This window comes from Syzygium oleosum, unplaced genomic scaffold (assembly GCF_021117445.2).
Source record: "Syzygium oleosum isolate NSW1041296 unplaced genomic scaffold, Sole_v2.1 Sole_v2.26, whole genome shotgun sequence".
NCBI lineage: Eukaryota > Viridiplantae > Streptophyta > Magnoliopsida > Myrtales > Myrtaceae > Syzygium > Syzygium oleosum.
In genome coordinates this window covers 1321466-1340611 of record NW_026607510.1, presented here as the reverse complement: position 1 = coordinate 1340611, position 19146 = coordinate 1321466, and the positions used below count along the sequence as shown (strand labels likewise).

The following is a 19146-nucleotide window of genomic DNA, read 5'->3' as shown; positions in this document are numbered from 1 at the left end:
TTTTATTTCTATTTGTAAATCTTCAATTAATTTTTTTTTTCTGTTTCGTGATTCACTTTTAGCACGACTTTATTTTGAGTTTCAAAGCGTTCCATCGGCTTATTAACAATCACACGGGTGAAAAAAATTATTAGAAAAAAGGATTAATATCAGGAAAAATCTCAAACTGATATACCCGAGATAAATTTACTCTCCGTTAGTTTCCATTAAATTTTACCGACAAATTGCTGAGTTGGATAACACGTAACAGTTGACGATTGGCGGGTGTACTAGTTTCGGGTTTTATCCCTCCGTTTGTCACATGTTTATGCATTTGTGATTTTTCATGGTATTAATCCAATTTTATGGATGGTAAATTTGTCGTAAGTGTACCAATTTGGAATTTTTGGTGGTCAAAAAATTAGTTTAGGGTAAATTTGTCACAGGTGTATCAGTTTGAGATTTTTTATGGTAAAAATATTAGTTTGAGGTAAATCTGTCATATGTACACCGGTTTAGGGCTTTTTTGTGGTATTAACTCCAGAAAAAAAAAATCACCTCGAACTTTTCCGTCCATTAAAAGTTGAAAACTCCGACGTGGAGGACGATGACAACGAGTTTCAAGACTAAAATACACGGAATGAAAGTTTCAGGATGCAAGTGCCGGACCGACACGAGCTTTAAAACTCCGACATCGTGTAAACTCATACCTACGTCACGTAAATTCTTTTACCTAGATAAAAAAAATGTGCTAACTCCTCATTAGGAAAATAAAAATAAAAAAAAATGAAAAAATGAAAGTACACCGCTATGGGCACTCCAAGTCAACGAAATCACCGAGAAAAACCAAATTTGGGCAAACCGGGTAGCCGCGCGCCACGTGACCCACCCCTCTTCCCCCACGTGACCCCCTCATCTCTCTCTCTCTGTTCTGCGGGTGTCGTAGCAATGTTATTTGTTGGGTAGAAAGTGGTAGTTAGCCTCCTCTGCTCTGTCTCTGTCTCTGTCTCTGACTCCGTCCTCCTCTGCCTATTTAAATCCCCGCCTCTCCCTCTCCTCCACTTCCATTCCTCCCCACCACCACCAGCGCCGGAGAGCAGCAGCAGCAGAGCTCGCGCTTCCCGTCGGCGAGCGGCGCCCCTGCGAATTCAGGTCACGACCCGCCTCTCGTTTTCTGGAATCTGCTGCGGCGCCGCGTCCCCCCCCCCCCCCCTGTTTGATCCCGTCTCGCTTGTCCTGTTCCGAGTTAGATCCGTCGTCGAGTGCGTTGCGGTCGTGCGCTGATGTTCTGTCTCGTGTCCGATCGCTGAAACGAGCGGGCTCCCTCGATTCGTCGATGTTTCCCGAGGCGGGCGGGGCGGGGGATGCTCTCCCTTGTCGTTTCCGCGGCGGGATTTATGTCCCGCGGTTTGGTCGAGTGTATATATTGAGCGCGAGATCTCGCTCTTTTCTTGGTGCGGGGATTCGTGGGTTTTTCATTGACCCTTCTGCTTGTTTTCCGCGCAGTCGCATACTGGGTCGAGTTGAGAGAGATCCCGTATCGTAAGTCTTGAGTCTGATGTGAAAGTTCTGATTTTGAGAACGCTTGTGGGTGTTCTCTGGATCGAGCTCGACCTTGTTTCGCTCGTTTCTGATGATTTCGTGTTTGGTTAATGATAATCTGATGTGGGTGTGATTGGCAATTCGTGTTTGTTCCGGAAAGAGGAAGTTGCTAACATTTGTCGCGCTTCCGGCTCATGTCAACACGCATTTTCAGCGTAGCATTGCTTCTTTTGTCATGTCATGTGCTCAATCCTTTTGGAGAAGTGCCCTGACCTTGTTGACATCTTATTATGACGTATCGGTCGCTTGTTGTTCTAGAGAGTGATGACTGTAATTCGTGCAGGTGTTGTTGATTCGACGCCATGGCCACCGGACAACTGTTCTCCCGCACCACTCAGGCTCTGTTCTACAATTACAAGCAACTTCCTATCCAGCGGATGCTTGACTTTGACTTCCTTTGCGGTGTGTTGGAAAACTTGAGCTGCTTTTCTTTTTCCTAGATGCATCTTTTCTCGGGATGTTCTCGGGGACGTTCTTTGTATGTAGCAGCTATTGATATTATTCCGAATTTCATGTTTTGATAAGGCCGGGAAACCCCATCAGTTGCTGGTATTATCAATCCCGGTTCTGAAGGATTCCAGAAACTGTTTTTTGGCCAGGAGGAAATTGCCATCCCAGTTCATTCAACGTACGTCAATCTCTTGCTCCCCTCTCTCTTTTCCCTCATAGGACCCATAACTCTTGGAACAGGGTTTAATTTGCTTCCTTATTAGTACAATGATACTATAAAACAAATGAAAGAAACAAAGATCCTTTTGTTTTTCCCAAAGTAACTTGGTTTTGCATTAAATGATGGTAAAACATACATAGATTCTCTAGAAATAGTACATAACCTCACTAATCAGAACTACTATTTGCTGCTAATACTAGGCTTTTTTACATGAGCTTTTGCAAAAATGGAAGGTAAAAGTGGAACTTCATTTCCTTGGCCTACAAGATCACATGCTATACAATTTAATCTTGATAACTGAACCAGATTGATGAAGTTAAAGATGAATAAGTTCGCTGCAATGTGTGCCAAGGATGCTTCTGCCCATCAAGCAGACCCTCCTAACCCATCACAATGCTTTAGAATGATTAGTTTAACATCCATGTTGGATGCATCGGATTATAGAAACCACCTGGACATTACAGCCCAAACACGATGACTGCATTTTCTCAAGTGTGCACCTTACAAATTGTCTTATTATTCTTGCAGTGTTGAAGCAGCCTGTGCAACACATCCTACTGCTGATGTTTTTATCAACTTCGCTTCATATAGGAGGTAAGTGCTGATTATCTAAGCGTTAACTCTGCTTGCTGGAATCCTTGTGTGGAGTCTAACTATTATCACCTTGTTGTGCCTTTAGCGCTGCTGCTTCATCAATGGCTGCACTAAAACAGCCAACTATCAGAGTTGTAGCCATAATAGCTGAAGGTGTTCCGGAGTCAGATACCAAACAGCTAATTGCATATGCACGTGCAAACAACAAGGTGAGAAAAAACCTAAAACAGTTGGACTTTATGATCGAGAAGGCAGCAGACACCTAGAATGTGAAAGCATCTGGAGACGATCGTGTTACTTTTCAAATGATGCAAACATTTAAATGACTCAGCTTCTGATTCTGGTGGTATTGCAGGTTGTTATTGGCCCTGCAACTGTTGGAGGCATTCAAGCTGGGGCTTTCAAAATTGGAGACACTGCTGGGACAATCGACAACATCATTCATTGCAAGCTGTACAGACCTGGATCTGTTGGTTTTGTCTCTAAGTCTGTACGTATTCATGCCTTTTGCACTCTCCTTCATAATCACACTTCAGTCATGTTGAAGCAACATGTGGACATTATTAACATGAGAAGTAGGGCTTCAAATAGTATTCTGTTGCTTGCGAAGCAGTATGCTTAGCACAAACAAAGTGACAAGTGTGATCTGCTTTTAATTGTGTAAGAATGTGGTGTTAGTTATCATCAGAATATTTGGCTGATGAATAAATTCTCAATGTGATGTCCTATCCTATGAATTTTCGTTCAAAACTTATTGGGTAAATAGAATTCTACGTAGATTGATTGTTGGCAATTTTCATCAATTGTTTGCTTCTTTATTTGCAGGGTGGCATGTCTAATGAACTTTACAACACTATTGCCCGCGTTACTGATGGAATATACGAAGGTTTGGAGATCTGCTTCTATCTTCCATGGAATGTACCATAATGTGGACTATCTTAAATTCAAAAATTGACTGATCTCTGTCCTTCTCTAGGTATTGCTATTGGAGGAGACGTCTTCCCTGGTTCCACTCTCTCTGATCATGTTTTGAGGTTTAACAACATTCCCCAGGTATATGGTCTTTCTGTTTGCTTCATAGGAGTTTTTTGCTTTATACTTCCCTTGGATGATAGAGCAGCATATATCATGTTCTGTTAATGTTAATTGCAAGATCATACTAATGATTGTGCAGCCAGTTTGTTCGGCTTTTACTCGCATATTTAGTTCATCGATATTGCTGTTTAAGCAATTCATAGCATTGCAAGAGTTCATTCCCTCATATGATCATCAATCTGTGTCAGGTTAAGATGATGGTTGTACTCGGGGAGCTTGGTGGCAGAGATGAGTACTCCTTAGTTGAAGCCTTAAAGCAGGGTAAAGTTAATAAACCAGTGGTGGCATGGGTTAGTGGAACTTGTGCGCGCCTCTTCAAGTCGGAAGTGCAGTTTGGTCATGCTGTAAGCGACTACGTGGCTCCTGATATGTCTAGATTCTGTAAGTTTAGTCGGATCAACCTTTCTTACTTTTTTTGTTTCATCTCAGGGGGCAAAGAGTGGTGGGGAGATGGAGTCGGCGCAAGCAAAGAATCAAGCACTAAGGGATGCTGGTGCAGTTGTTCCGACATCATATGAAGCTTTTGAGACTGTAATCAGGGAAACATTTGAGAAGCTGGTTAGTGTTTCACTGTTTCTTTGTAAACTATGCAGTAATATCAGATCACTGACATATATTTTGTGAACTACAAAATTTGCATTAACTGACCATTCCTAGAGGCTAGAGCACTAAGAGCAGGCCACATAGTGCTTGGCCTGCTTGCTTAGAATAAGACCTGTGACCGAGATCTTGGCTTCCTTGATGCTTACTGCTGATCCTCTTTCAGGTTGAGGAAGGGAAGATCACACCAGTTAAGGAAACCACACCTCCACAAATTCCTGAGGACCTTAACACAGCAATTAAGAGCGGGAAAGTTCGGGCTCCCACCCACATTATTTCCACCATCTCTGACGACAGAGGTTGAACCATAGCTATTTATTAATTGAACGAAGTGTTTTAGGTGCTAAATGGAGCAAGAAATGAGTAATCACTTGCACTATATTTATCTGTTATGCACTTGCAGGTGAAGAGCCATGCTATGCTGGTGTGCCGATGTCTTCCATTGTTGAACAGGGATTAGGCGTGGGTGATGTCATCTCTCTCTTATGGTTTAAACGCAGTCTTCCTCGATATTGCACAAAGTTCATTGAGGCAAGTTCCTTATCCATGAATTTAGGAGAAAAATACCCAATTGGTCAAGGTGTTGATGTTGTCTAAAGATTCTCACAAATTCTGTCTTCTCTTTGTCTATCTTGTGCATTTTTCATCTTGAACTTGCTGAACGACTACTATATTCCAAGGCATAGAAACGGTGCATCCTTATGACTAATGCATCTGACTTTGGCCAGATATGCATCATGTTGTGTGCCGACCATGGTCCCTGTGTCTCTGGGGCCCACAACACCATAGTCACGGCAAGAGCTGGGAAAGACCTCGTTTCCTGCCTCGTGTCAGGTGAGCATTATTGCCATCTTTTTGCCAATTGCAATAGGTTCTTAATAGCTGCTTTTACTAAGTGGTAAATGATCCTTAAACAGGTTTGCTCACAATTGGTCCTCGTTTTGGTGGAGCAATTGATGATGCCGCCAGATACTTCAAGGATGCTTATGACAGGGTAAGATAGTTCAGACGAATTAAGGTGCCTTAGTGAGTGCTTTTGTAGTGGTAAAACATGTGATGGTTACGCAGTATGTCTCTTCAGGGTCTCACTCCTTATGAGTTCGTTGAGTCGATGAAAAAGAAAGGCATCCGTGTGCCTGGAATTGGACATAGGTATGCCATGCTCCTAATTTTCCAAATACTTGTCATGCATTTCGTCCATTAAGCAACTTGTAATTGGAATTTGTTGCTTCTTTGTCAAAAAGGATCAAGAGAGGAGACAACAGAGATAAGAGAGTTGAGCTGCTCCAATTGTTTGCACGAACTAATTTCCCTTCAGTGAAGTACATGGAGTATGCTGTCCAAGTTGAAACTTACACCCTCTCAAAGGCAAACAATTTGGTCCTTAATGTAGATGGTGCTATCGGATCCCTCTTTTTGGATCTCCTCGCTGGAAGTGGAATGTTCACCAAGCAAGAGATTGATGAGATTGTTGAGATTGGATATTTGAATGGGTTGTTTGTGCTGGCACGTGCTGTTGGTTTAATTGGGTAAGCAGGATTACAATTTGAAATAACTCTGTTCTGGCCTATATTTCATATGCTTGTCTAGGTGTGTCCTATACGATGGGTCTGCATTGAGCATATCCTATATAATTTTGTTGGCGTCCGTGACATGATTGAAACCTCTTGAACCAATTGAGGAAGAACATATTTGATAGAAAGGATGAAGGTAAAGTTGTAAGTTAGACACACGGGGTGGTTATCTCCGACCTCTGCATATTTTATGACCCTATTCTTACCTTTGCGATCTATTACTATTACTAGTGCTTATTGCTGCATCATTGTGATTCTTGATTTACTTCCGTCCATTTTTAAAGACAATTAAACAGAACTTCGTGGCCTTTTACTATCAAATGGTGTTGAATTCTATTGCTCAGGCACTGACAATCACCCAGGTTAAGGATTGTAGGGAGATAGAGGTTTTTTATCTTGAATGTGCTTCTGTTTCATTTGTTAGTATCTTTATATTGCATCATAAGAATTTATCTAACTGAGAATCTTGCTTCGATCTCAGGCACACCTTCGACCAGAAGAGATTGAAACAGCCTCTGTACCGCCACCCATGGGAGGATGTTCTCTACACCAAGTGATGTCACATTGACCACCGGGTGCACTGACCAAATTGTCATCTTCAAGCTATTTCCCTTCTCCAAAAAAGTACTTAGCCATTAGATTATCATTCGTACGCAGTGGAAGGCTTCACACCGTCATTCTTGAGTTCCATTCAGAAGTAGATGGACAGAGAATTCTCTCTTGATTATTTTTTTCGATGTTGTCCAATTTTATGTTATTGCTGATCATAAAAGTATAGAGGACTCGGTCGAAGCGCACATCTCGACCTATGTAAAAGCTTGAGTCATAATGTACTCATTTCTTACTGTAAGAGGAAGGACATGAGGCTAAGTTCAGTTCAATAGAGCGTGCTGTGAGGTATTATGGTTGTAAGCTTTAAGTGATACTTGTGATTTTCTGCTTGTGTAAGCGAGTGCTTTGTTCGGACGCGACTGCTTGGAAACAATAAAGAAGTTATCCATCGCACAATTCAATTTCAGTGGTCTCTGAGTTAATGTGACTTTCCAATATCAATTTGCATCTGGTGACTAAGGATGCATAATTTTGAGATACTGGAAAAAGTATACTTTTCGTACCTGTACTTTAACGCCTTTTTTATTCGAGTTTTAGTACTTTTAATTTTTTTAGTCAAGAAGTCATAGTTTCATGCATTTTCTAATCAAGTTCTCCCCCCCCCCACTCCCCCGATCACCAAATTCGGCCGAACCCAGTTGATGTAGTGGCTCGACAACGTTGTAGCGTCTCATAGATAAAATTTAGTCAATATGGATGCCGGCATTGGCTAATTTTATCCACATCATACTCTGACTTGCCTACATTGGATAAAATTCTGCGCAAGCGTTCATGTGGTGTCTGCATATTTCATGGTATAATATTTTGGCATCATCCAATGGTCACTGTTCGAGAGGATAATAATTGTCTTATTATGTTTAATGAAGGAATTACAATAAATATATATATGCGACATAATATTATAATTCTACACTCATTATCATATTTCTTAACATTCCCTCTCAAGTTGGGACGTAGATATCAAATAGTCACAACTTGTTACATTAAAAACTGACCCCATTCCCCGTAGAGATTTAGTAAAAATATCTGCCAGTTGATTCACCGCCCTTGCATGTTGAAGAATGATCTTCCCCTTCTGGACTTTTTGTCGTATAAAGTGACAATCAACCTCACTGTGTTTGGTTCGCTCATGAAAGACATGATTATTTGCAATATAAATAACTGATCGATTATCACAATATAATATCGATGGATCTGATGTTGACATATCAATTTCTGACAATAACATCCTCAACTAGAGCAATTCATTTGTCGCATATGTCATAACTCTATATTCTGCTTCAGCACTTGATTGAGAAATCACACGTTGTTTCTTACTCATCCCGGCAACTAAATTACCTTCAAGAAATACGCAATACCCTGATGTAGATCTCCTGTCAGTAGGATATCTGGCCTAGTTTGCATCAGAGAAGCCTGTAGTGTTCACATGGCCATAATTCTTGAAAAGTAGTCTTTTACCCAGTGTTCCCTTTAAGTATTTAATAATCTATAGTATATCATCCCAATGAGTAGTACGAGGAGAACTCATAAACTAACTCACTACATTGACATCAAAAGATATATCAAGTCTTGTGACGGTAAAATAGTTCAACTTACCCACTAATCTTCAATATTTCATTGGATCATGTAACAGTTCTACATGTTCTGTCTCAAGTTTCACATTAGGCTCCACAGGAGTATCAACTAGTTTTGCTCCAAGAAATTCAACCTCATTAAGAATGTCAAGTACATATTTTCGTTGTGATAAATTGATACCCGCATGTGAGTAGGCAACTTTAATCTCAAGAAAATATCGCAGGCGTTTCAAACCTTGGTATTGAATTATGTGTGTAGAAATTGCTTAAGTTGTTGGATACCATCCGAATCACTACTAATGATAATAATATCATCTCATATACCACTAGAAGGACACAACCAGCTGAAGAGACAGAACTAATACCGAGTGATCTACTTGACACTCTTTTAACCCAAACTTAATAACCGCATTAGTGAACTTACCAAATCAAGCGCGAGAAGATTGCTTGAGTCCATACAAGGCAAACAAACCTAGGTGGTTGCTCCATGTACATTTCCTTAGCCAAATCACCATGTAAGAAGGCATTTTTGACATCCAATTGATGAAGATGCCAGCCAAAGTGCATTTCTAGGGAAATAAAAACACTAATAGACGGGATTTTGGCCACTGGCAAGAAAGTGTCATCATAATCAATACCATACATCTGAGTATATCCTTTTGCAATCAATCGAGCTTTCAATCGACCAAAAGTATCATCAGGATGGACCTTAACTGGGAAAACCCAACAACAACCAACAGGTTGTTTCCCTGTAGGTGGGGTGTCAAACGGGTGAGTCAAATCGGGTCGAAAATGGTTCGATCCATATTGACCCATTTAACCCGTTTCGACCCATATTCATGTAGTGTAATTCTAACAATCCAAACCCAACCCGACCCATATTGTTAAAAGACTTTAATACTAAATCCAATTTAGAAAAACTTATTTCTCATAAATTTTTATAAATATATATTGTTAAAATACTGTTGATTTTTTTATAATTTAAAAAAATATGATTTTTTATATATTTTTCTTTCTTTCCTTTTTTTTCCTTCTACCTATGGCGACCATGACAACCGGGGACTGACAACTGGCACTCCTTTTAATATTTTTTTTAAAAAAATCATTTTTCTTTTCTTTTTCCCTCTTCATTGGCCGGTCGCCGCAGGCGACGAATGAGCTCACCAGAGGCCTCGCCAAATTGGCAAGCTCGAGCTCGCCCGAGGCTGGTAAACTCGAGGCTCACCAAATTGGCTAACCTGGCAAGGCTTGAAGCTTGCCAGAGGCTGGCGACGAGCTCATCCCATGCGTGTGGTCGGCCACCAGCAGAGGAAGAAGAAAAAAGAAAATAAAGAAAATAAAAAATTATTTAACATTACCAAAAAAAAATTATTTAAAAAATCAGAAAATTAAAAATAACTAAAAATGACATTTTTATGATTCACTTAAGCTTATCTTTAAAACTAAAGCCAACCCATTTATGAACCATAAAATTAAATATGAGTTAAAATATGGGTTCTTAACTTATTTTGCCACCTCTACCAGTAGGTAATAATGTAAGTTGCCTAGTACGGTTCTCATCGAGTGCCTTCATTTCATTTTCCATGGCTTGCCGCCATCTAGGATGAGTAAGATTTTCAACAACACTACTAGGCACAGAAATAGAGGACAAGGACTAGACAAAGGTAGAAAATGCATGGGACAAACGATCATATGATAAGAAATTGAACATGGGATGCCGAGTACGAAGATAAAGAGAAAGATCAGAATAATAAGCATAACGATCCACAGGATAACCAACTCAAGAACGTGTACCTTTTCCAAATAGCAATGGGTAGATCAGGATAGGCGGATGGTGCAACAACTGGTGAGGGGACTGATGAATCACGCGTTAGTGAGGTTTGTACTGTTGTGTTAGGAGCTGCACCACGCTGATGATAGGTGTGCTCGGCAAACTAAAATCCTGTCGATGGTATTAGAGGTACTGAGAGTGGTGGAAGTGCTGGTAGGACACACCCGCCACCCTCAATAGTCACCATAGGGACCATCTAAGCATTACAATATGGTCGATCCTCAAAGAAAGTCACATCTACAGACACAAAAAGACGACGACAAGTGGGACCATTTATAGCCCTTTTGAGTTCGAGAGTACCTATAAAGACACACTTCTCGGCATGAGGATCTAACTTATCAAGACCTAAAGTAAAACAATGAACAAAGCAGACACAACCAAAGACACATAGAGGTAATGCAAAGGGAGGATGATTTGGATGTAAAATAGAAAATGGTGTCTCCCCCTGAAAAACAGAAGTTGGAAGCCGATTAATTAAGTAACAGGTTGTAAGTAGAACATGCCCCCAAAAACTTATAGGTAGATGCATGTGTAACGTAAGACAACGAGCAACATCAAGGAGATGACGATTTTTGCGTTTGGCTACACCATTTTGCTATGGAGTGTATGGATAGGAAGTCTGATGAAGAATACCATGAGAATTAAGAAAGGGTTGAAAACTAGTAGTGGAGGCAAGATATTCTTTGGCATTATCTGATCATAAAGTTTTAATGGAAATATGATACCGATTAGAACAGATGAAAATAATGAAAAATCTCAGTATGATATTTTATTAAAAATAACCAAGTCATTCTAGAAAAATCATCCATGAATATAACAAAATATCTAAAACCATAAGTATAAGAAACACAACATGGACCCCACATATCTGAGCGAACCAGCTCAAATGGACTAAACACACAACTTGGAAAATGAGAAGGAAAAGATGTCCTATGGTGTTTACCAAACCGACAAGCTTCACATTGAAAATAACTCACAGACTCAGACTCAGGAAATAAACACCGAAGAATGTTCGGTGGTGGATGACTAGCACGACAATGCAGGTGATACACGTCAGAGAATGTGCGCTTCACAGCCGCAGCAGCTACCACTTTCTTGTCAAGATAGTACTGGCCATTTGATTAATGTCCCCCCCATCAATCATCTGTCCAGTCCTCAGATCCTGAAAAACACAATGAGACGAAAAAAATGTTACCAAACAATTCAGTTCCTTAATTAATGAACTAACATAAATCAAATTATATGGAGATTTGAGATGTAGGACATATGACAGAGAAAGAGAAGAACTCATGTGAGTAACTCTAGTACCAATAACTTGAGATTGTGAACAATCGGCTAATGTAACAGAATTTGAGACTCCAGGGGAAGTGGAATGAAATGAAGACAATAGCTTAGAGTTACCAATTATATGATGAGTGGCTCCAGAGTTTATAACCCAGGAGTCGAACGTTGTAGAAAGTAAACAAGATGAACTACCTTTTGAAGTTTGTGCCACAGTTGCAATAGGAGCTGAAGAGCCTATCACCTATTGAAAGCGAACCCATGCATCATACTTAGCCCGTGTTACTGTAATAGTATCACTCGTACTATGCACATTAGGGGGATCTAGCTGGTGCTGGAGAATCGACATAGGTAGCAATAATAGCTCGGAGCTCGGGATGAAAAGTGTAGCAATAATCCTCAGTATGTCTAGCTCTTTGACAATGATTGCAATAGTGAGAGCCACAACCATCAATACCTCCATCATGGCCTCCACGACCTCCATTATGAGCAAAACAATGTCAACGACCCCTAAAACCACGACCTTGGGTTCCATGTCTACTAGTGCTACAAGAAACCATAGCACTTGTCTCCAAAGCTGTGGTGGAGATCTTTTTAGTAAGTGTCGAATGAAGAGCTTGAGAGAAAACCTTATTTGCTGTACGAAAAGAGCTCTGAGATGTAATTTGTTGGCGTTTGGAGGAATAGTCGGGCCCCAACACCTTGAAAACAATATTACTCGAAGATCCTATTGGCGTTTTACTAGATTGGCTGCATCATCTCAAGCTGGAAGGTAAGTGTCCAATTACCGACATAGTATCATGAAACGAGCATAGTATTCAGACAATGACTGATCTTCACGCTTAAGATCAAAGAGTGCCTCCCATGTATCACACACCCGTGTCATGTTGTTTTGTCCAGAATAAAGTAAGGCACATTTATCCCAAACTTCTTTAGCAGTGTTACACTGAATGAAAATGAGGACTAATTTTGGGGTCCATACTAGGCCATAATAGAGTACAGATCAATGCATTACTAGCAATCCAATCAACTACCTTACTTTGATCTGAGTGGCCGTAGACGTAAGATAATCACGTTGTTTGGTAGCAGTAAGATAAAGCTCAACCGCTTTAGACCACGATGCATAATTAGTACCATCCAACTTTACAGAAGTCAATTGTAAATGTGTCAAACTAGCGGAGGATCTGCAACAACCATTAGTGCATAAAAGATACGATTGAACCCATGAACAATGTCACAACAACCAAGTGTTCAACTCAAACACCACAATCTCTAACAACACAATCAGCCAGATATAATCACCACTATGAGGGTTCAATCGAATTACAACTAGTCACAATAACTTATCGAAAATTCTTATAATCATCGAATCAGTGTTGAAGAGTTACCACATACACATGAGAGCATCGAACACTTCAAGATGCTGCAACAACTGGACAATAGTTGTCGTTGCACCGGATAACATTAGTCTTTGTCCAGTTTTTTTTTTTTTTACAATTGTTTGTAACCCTAAGTCGCTGCTTATCTGTGTCACTCGACCAATTCAAGTGGCACCTTCAACAATGATTGAACACTGAGGTGGCTTTCTAGATTTCAACCAAGGGGTGAAAACGGTCGCCGCCGTGCTCTACACAAGAGGGCGACATGTGTTCAGTGTAAGAGGCCGACAAGGGCTTGGCGATAGCCGATGAGATCTGGAAAGGCTATGGTGACGAGAATTGGAAAGGCTTGACAAGGCCGATGGGATCTAGAATGAACGGCTCCACGTAGGTGCTCGACAATGGCTCGACGGGATCTGAGGAATCGGCGATGGTGCTTGGGATCTGAGGAATCAGCGATGGGTGTGTGATCAGTGATGATGGATGATGGTGGATGGAAGTCGAAGATGGTGATGGTTAGGGTTACGCTGACGGCATAGGCAGCGGTGGTGATCTCGAAAAAAAATTATCGTTTCTCAGCTGGCTCTGATACCATATTTGAGAGGATAAAATTGTCTTATTATGTTTAATGAATGAATCACAATATATTTATGCTTAACGTAAACCCCTCTAAACATAATATTATAATTCTACCCTCATTATCATATTTCATAACAGTCACATTAGTTGAAATTGGTCAAGCTTGATGTTAGGACGGATATGATTAGAAAATTTGTGGAAGTGAAGGACTTGATTAGATAGTTAAAGTATGAGGATTTGATTAACAAGCGTGAAATTACAAGGACGGAAAGTAAAAAACTTTCCCTCAAAATAGCATAGCACCCCGATATTTCCTTCACTAGAAGACACAGTTTAGCCGCACATATACAGAACTTGGACCAAAGAAAAAGGGTCAAGTATAATAGATAAGTTACGGTTGAAAATACCAAACAGGTTTTGAATGAACCTCGAGATCTTCGTAAAAAATCTGATAGGATAATGAAGGGATTTCTCCTTGGAGCCTTGTCTTTTCATGACAGAGTATGGACATCTCATTCTTTTCTTTTTTCTTTCATTTTGTTATAATTCTTTTTGGGGTCAATGGGGCACCACATCACTCGTACTCGTCGCTCTCTCTGTTTTATCTAAGCCCAAGGACATCTTAGTGTGCCATCCGATTTGTCCGAGGCTACTTCCAATCAAATCCTTGTAGAAAGCCACGTCACTATGACGTGGCATTCGACAAAGGCTGACAAGATTATTTGGTGGATGGATCAGAATAGCAGTTTGCTAGCTTTTCATTCTGTCAGTCAACGAAGAGATAAAGCGATCGAAACTGTTGAGGAAATACAGAATATCGACCGTACATGATGAAGCCTTTTTGCTGATATGGTGGTGTCAGTTTTGACTATTTCCGAGACAACTTGGATCATGCGGCCCCCAAAAAACATTAGACAGCAGAACAATGCTGCCTAATGTTTGTGAACGAGAGGAGAGGCAAACATAAGTGTCCTGAAAGGTGGGGCACCCACGCCGGGATGATGAATGAGGGGCAGTTGACAGTTAAAAGAGTAGTTGGGGAAGGATCTTGAATGGAAAAGCTTAGGTGTTTGTGCAGGTGGGTTTGCATGGAAGAAGCCAAATCAACTTCAAGAATACTCCTTGTCTGTCTCTATGATGAATGGCTTGGTTTGTCCATCAGAGTCCTGATTGATTTGGCTGATTTCGAATGGTCTGACCAAAGGCAGTTGTGGAAGGGAAGAAAAAGGGATTGTCAAGACGGTTGAGTTGATGACGAGACTAGAGATCTTGAGTTGATAGAAATAGACGTGTTCCTGTAATATTTGATTTTTGTAACAGTCCGATATGACATTATAGTAGTGATTTTAGATATATGATCATATTCATTTCAGAATTGTGTATGGAGTCACTCTACCCTCCAAAGATAATGATATGTAGTTTTACTTACGAATAAATCTCACGCTTGACTCTAGGTGGGTATTTAAGTTCAACGTTTCGAGTTCGATTTCGTGCTTCTCTTATAATTCATCCGTGGGTTTCTCCTCTTTATATGTTTTGAGTTTCTACGAAGATCAACACTAAAAGTAGAATAAAATTTATCTACAAGATTAATATCAGTAATTAGTAGGACATCTAAATAAGTGGTCATATTCAACACTTAATACTAGTTTAAAAATGGGAAATGACGCAAATAATCCTTGAACTTTGGCTAATATGCAGTGTGATCCCCAAACTTTTGATTTATTTAATGTGATCTTTGAACTTTAGTCCAATGTGCTATGTCGTCCTTGAACTTTAATTTGTTCGATGTCGTCCTTGAACTTTTGACACATGTTTAATTCAGTTCTTGAACAATATGAAAATGTTCAATATTGTCCCTGAATTTGAATTAATGGAAAGATAATACTGAATATTTTCATATAGTTTAAGGACTAAATTGGATATTTACAAAAAGTTTAGGGACCACATTGAACAAATTATAAGTTCAGGGATAACATTGCACATTGAGCCAAAATTTAGGAACTATATTGAACAAATTAAAAGTTCATGAACGACATTTCACGTTGGGCCAAAGTTTATGGATTATTTGTGTAATTATCCCTTTAATAATCATTCAATTCCTATGCCATTTAAGACAATCACCACCAATTCTAGGAGATCCACCTGTCTAGATAGAGAAAATTACCCAATTGATCCTATACCATTATAAGGATGACAATTCAATCCTAAACTTTTTAATCTTACCAATTTAGTCCTTAACCTTTGCACGAAATTTCAATACAGTCTTTTTTGTTAATTTTCACAGGAAGTCACTAATGTAGCGGTCCAATCATCGCCGGCCATCCTACGTGGCACACCGCCTCATCAGCGATTTCAAGCAAAAATTGGTCGGAATGACTATATTGAAATTTCACGCAAATATTTAGGAATAAACTAATAAAATTGAAAAGTTTAGGACTGAATTGACAACCGTACAATAGGTTCGGGACCGATTGAATAATTTCCCATGTCCAGAGAAATCTCAAGCTGGTGTTTTGCTGCATTTATTACAGCTAAAAAATGGATTCCCCTTAGATGAAGTTGAATCAGATTTAGATTGCTTGTTGGTGCACCAAACTCAGAAAACCCTCATCCCCTTCTCCGATATAAAATATTTCCAACCGATGTAAACTTCTGTTCTACTGACGAGGAAACTTAAACCAGGACTCTCTCACCAAACCTCCTCCCCATTCTTTGTTTTGACTCGGGGTAAAATCAGACGAATAGGAGCACCATGGACGTTTAATAGTCATTCTAAACCCTTTTCTTGTCAGTGAGTATTAGATGGCCTTGGACGAAATCCCTTGCTCATTCAACTAGGGTTTCATTTTATGTTAGTCTTTGCTTGGTTTCTTATGAGACTTCATTCAGAGTCTTGTAAGACTAGACTGACTAGTAACATGTCTAGCAATTCCTGCACGACATCCTTTATTGTCTATGTTTCGTTTCGATTGCTCTTCTTCTCCCGCTGAGGTTCGCCCATTAAATGAATTTTTCCAAAGAGAATTTTATATATATTTGCTGCGAATAAGATTTAAGTGAGGGTAGCAATTAGTCATCATCTTGAAGGGGACATTTTTCGAAACGAGTGGTGGTTGCAACAATGTGCATTAATGCCCTTGTTTCACGTACATGGAAAATAGACTTGGCCCCCAAAAATTGAAGTGTGGATGGGACGAGTTGATAGATCAAACTCTCATTTCACGAAGAAGTGTGGATAAGATGCAAGCTATTTCTTTTGTTTTTTTAGGGTGGAATGGGTCCCACGTTCGTTGAGGCTAAAATATTAACCATGACTCCTCCCGTTTCCTTACGGGAAAATTACCAAAAAAGTTCTAAACATATTATAATTGTGCCAATTCAATTCTAAACCTTTCAATTTGGCTAATTTAATCCTAAACCTTTGGATAATTTGCTAATTCAATCCATTCAGCTAATTTTGACTGGAAATCAATAACGTCGACGCCGACCGTCATACGTGGCGCTACCAACTCTGGTGTGGAAAATTTTTATAATTTTTTTTAAATTTAATGAATTTTTTAAATTATTATTTTTATTATTTTTCACTTTTTATTTTCTCTTTTTTCATTGTGGGCTCGACCTTGTCAAGGCTAGATTGGCAAGACTCGACCTTGCTGGCGACCTCTGGTGGGGGATCAAGCCTAGCTGAATTTGGCGAGGTTGGGCCTCGTCCATGGTCGGCGACACTCAACCCTTGCCAATCTAGCCGCTGGCGAGGTCGACCTCACCTAGCGATGGTGAGGCCAACCTCGCCCAGCGACGGTGAGGTCGAGCCTTGTCGGCTACAATGAAAAAAGAAAAATAAAAAGGAAAAAAAAAATAAAATAATAATAATTTCATAAAATTTTAAAAAATTATAAAAAAAATTCACGTTAGTGCCGCATAGGATGGCCCGTGTCCACGTCATCGATTTTCTATCAAAATTGACCAGATGGACTGAATTGGAAAATTGTCAAAAGGTTGTCACTAAATTGGCAAATTAAAAAGTTTTACAACTTAATTAACACAATTATCCGACAAAAAAAATTACCATAATTACAATAAATTTATAATTTTTTTGATAATTTTCCCTTTCCTTACGAAAAGCCCTTTTCAAGACAAACAATGAAACCCATGAATCGGCTCGAATAATATCTCGGGACACACACCAAATTTGTGGTACCATCGGTTCTTCTCGACGTTGGAAGTGGAATGGTGGGCACTAACTTCTACGTGCCTAGAAATCCCACCCCACTTGAATGAGGGTTTATACCACGAAAAACCCCAAACTGGTACACCTATGACAATTTTACCCCAAACTAATTTTTTGATCATGAAAACCCCAAACTGATACATCTATGACAAATTTACCCTAAACTAATTTTTTGACCACCAAAAACCTCGAACTAGTACATTTGTGACAAATTTACCCTCCGTTAGTTTCCATTAAATTGAATTAATACCACAAAAAATCATAAACTAGTACGCATGTGACAAACGAAGGGTAAAACATAAAATTGGTACATCCATCAATTATCACGTGTCATTTAATAAAGCAATTTGACAGTAAAATATAACGGAAATAAACTGAGGGTAAATTTGTCACACGTGTACCAGTTTGAGGTTTTTTGTGGTAAAAAAATTAGTTTTTGGTAAAATTGTCACAGGCGTACCAGTTTGGAGTTTTTCGCGGTATTAATCCCATTAATTATTCGTTCGAAGGTACGGTTCATTAACTTGGTGGACCTAGTTGTTGTCGAGGAATTAATTGAATCCACTTATCCTTTACCCCAAATAAGTTTTGCTAGGAGAGAATTGAACCCAAGAACCACAATTCTTTAGCATGTACACTCCAAACAGCCTTACCAATTCTATAAATCTAATATCTTTATAATGGGGAGATCCAAAAGGAAGCCTATAACTTGAGCCAACCAACAACCTAGTTAGATCTACTCGAAAGTTTCGGTCATTGAGTTAAGAATGTCGACATGATATTATTGATTGTTTTTAGCTCTAGACATCCAATGTAAGACTTCTTTTTTTTTACACCACTCACATATGCGCTCAATATATCCCAAAAGGAGTAAACTTCAAGCAAGTGATGATAATTGAAGAGTGCAACATCAACTTCCACAGTAGTGCTTAGCCCTTTACACTTGCACAAAAAAGTAACATTTGCCACAAGTAATGCTCTGCTTAGCCGTGGCCGAAGCAACTCACAGAGAATCTAGCTCAATTTTAGAAAGTTGTACTTGAGGTATATCTCTAATTAAGGAAAAGTACCCAAAAAATTTTAAACCTATTGCATTGGTACCAATTTAGTCATAAACTTTTCAATTGGACTAATTTAGTCATAAATATTTTCATATTGGTATCAATTGAGTCCACTCGGCTAATTTAGGTTGGAAATTGTTAACGTGAACGCCAGCTGACCTACGTAGCATAATTGGCGCTAGCATGGACATTTTTTTTTCTAATTTTTTTATTTTTCCTAAATTTTAAATTTTTTCTTTCTTTTTTATTTTCTTTTCCTTTGTATCCTTCTTTTCTTCTTTTTTCTTCCACTGTGGCCAACGAGGGTTGCAAGAGCTCGTTGGCCACCAGGTGAGGCTAGCTTCACAATGGCTTGGCCGACCACGGGCGAAAGCAGCCTCGACGGCAGCTAGTGAGGCCATGGCCGCCTTCGCCCACGACCGACGAGGCTAGCCTCGCCCAAATCTTTGCAACGCCGCCGTTGTAGGTGACTCCAATGATG

At 39.6% G+C, this 19146-nt stretch overlaps 1 protein-coding gene across 1 annotated transcript; it reads left to right on the top strand.

Moving 5' to 3' along the window:
• The first annotated feature begins 961 nt into the window (after positions 1-961).
• LOC115682624 (ATP-citrate synthase beta chain protein 2-like) lies at positions 962-7132 on the top strand. The gene is made up of 17 exons (XM_030606898.2): positions 962-1131; positions 1865-1983; positions 2107-2209; positions 2780-2845; positions 2931-3054; positions 3201-3335; positions 3671-3731; positions 3822-3898; positions 4129-4284; positions 4370-4498; positions 4707-4839; positions 4944-5071; positions 5269-5374; positions 5458-5534; positions 5622-5692; positions 5785-6069; positions 6596-7132. The coding sequence occupies exons 2-17, from the start codon at positions 1884-1886 to the stop codon at positions 6669-6671; spliced, it is 1827 nt and encodes a 608-aa protein (XP_030462758.1). The 5' UTR covers positions 962-1131; positions 1865-1883; the 3' UTR covers positions 6672-7132.
• Positions 7133-19146: the final 12014 nt, after the last annotated feature.

Coding starts and splice junctions, on each gene's coding strand:
- LOC115682624 (XM_030606898.2), top strand. CDS start 1,884: ATGGCCACCGGACAACTGTTCTCCCGCACCACTCAGGCTCTGTTCTAC. Junction 3,055..3,200: donor ATGCACGTGCAAACAACAAG/GTGAGAAAAAAC, acceptor GTGGTATTGCAG/GTTGTTATTGGCCCTGCAAC. Junction 3,899..4,128: donor GGTTTAACAACATTCCCCAG/GTATATGGTCTT, acceptor AATCTGTGTCAG/GTTAAGATGATGGTTGTACT.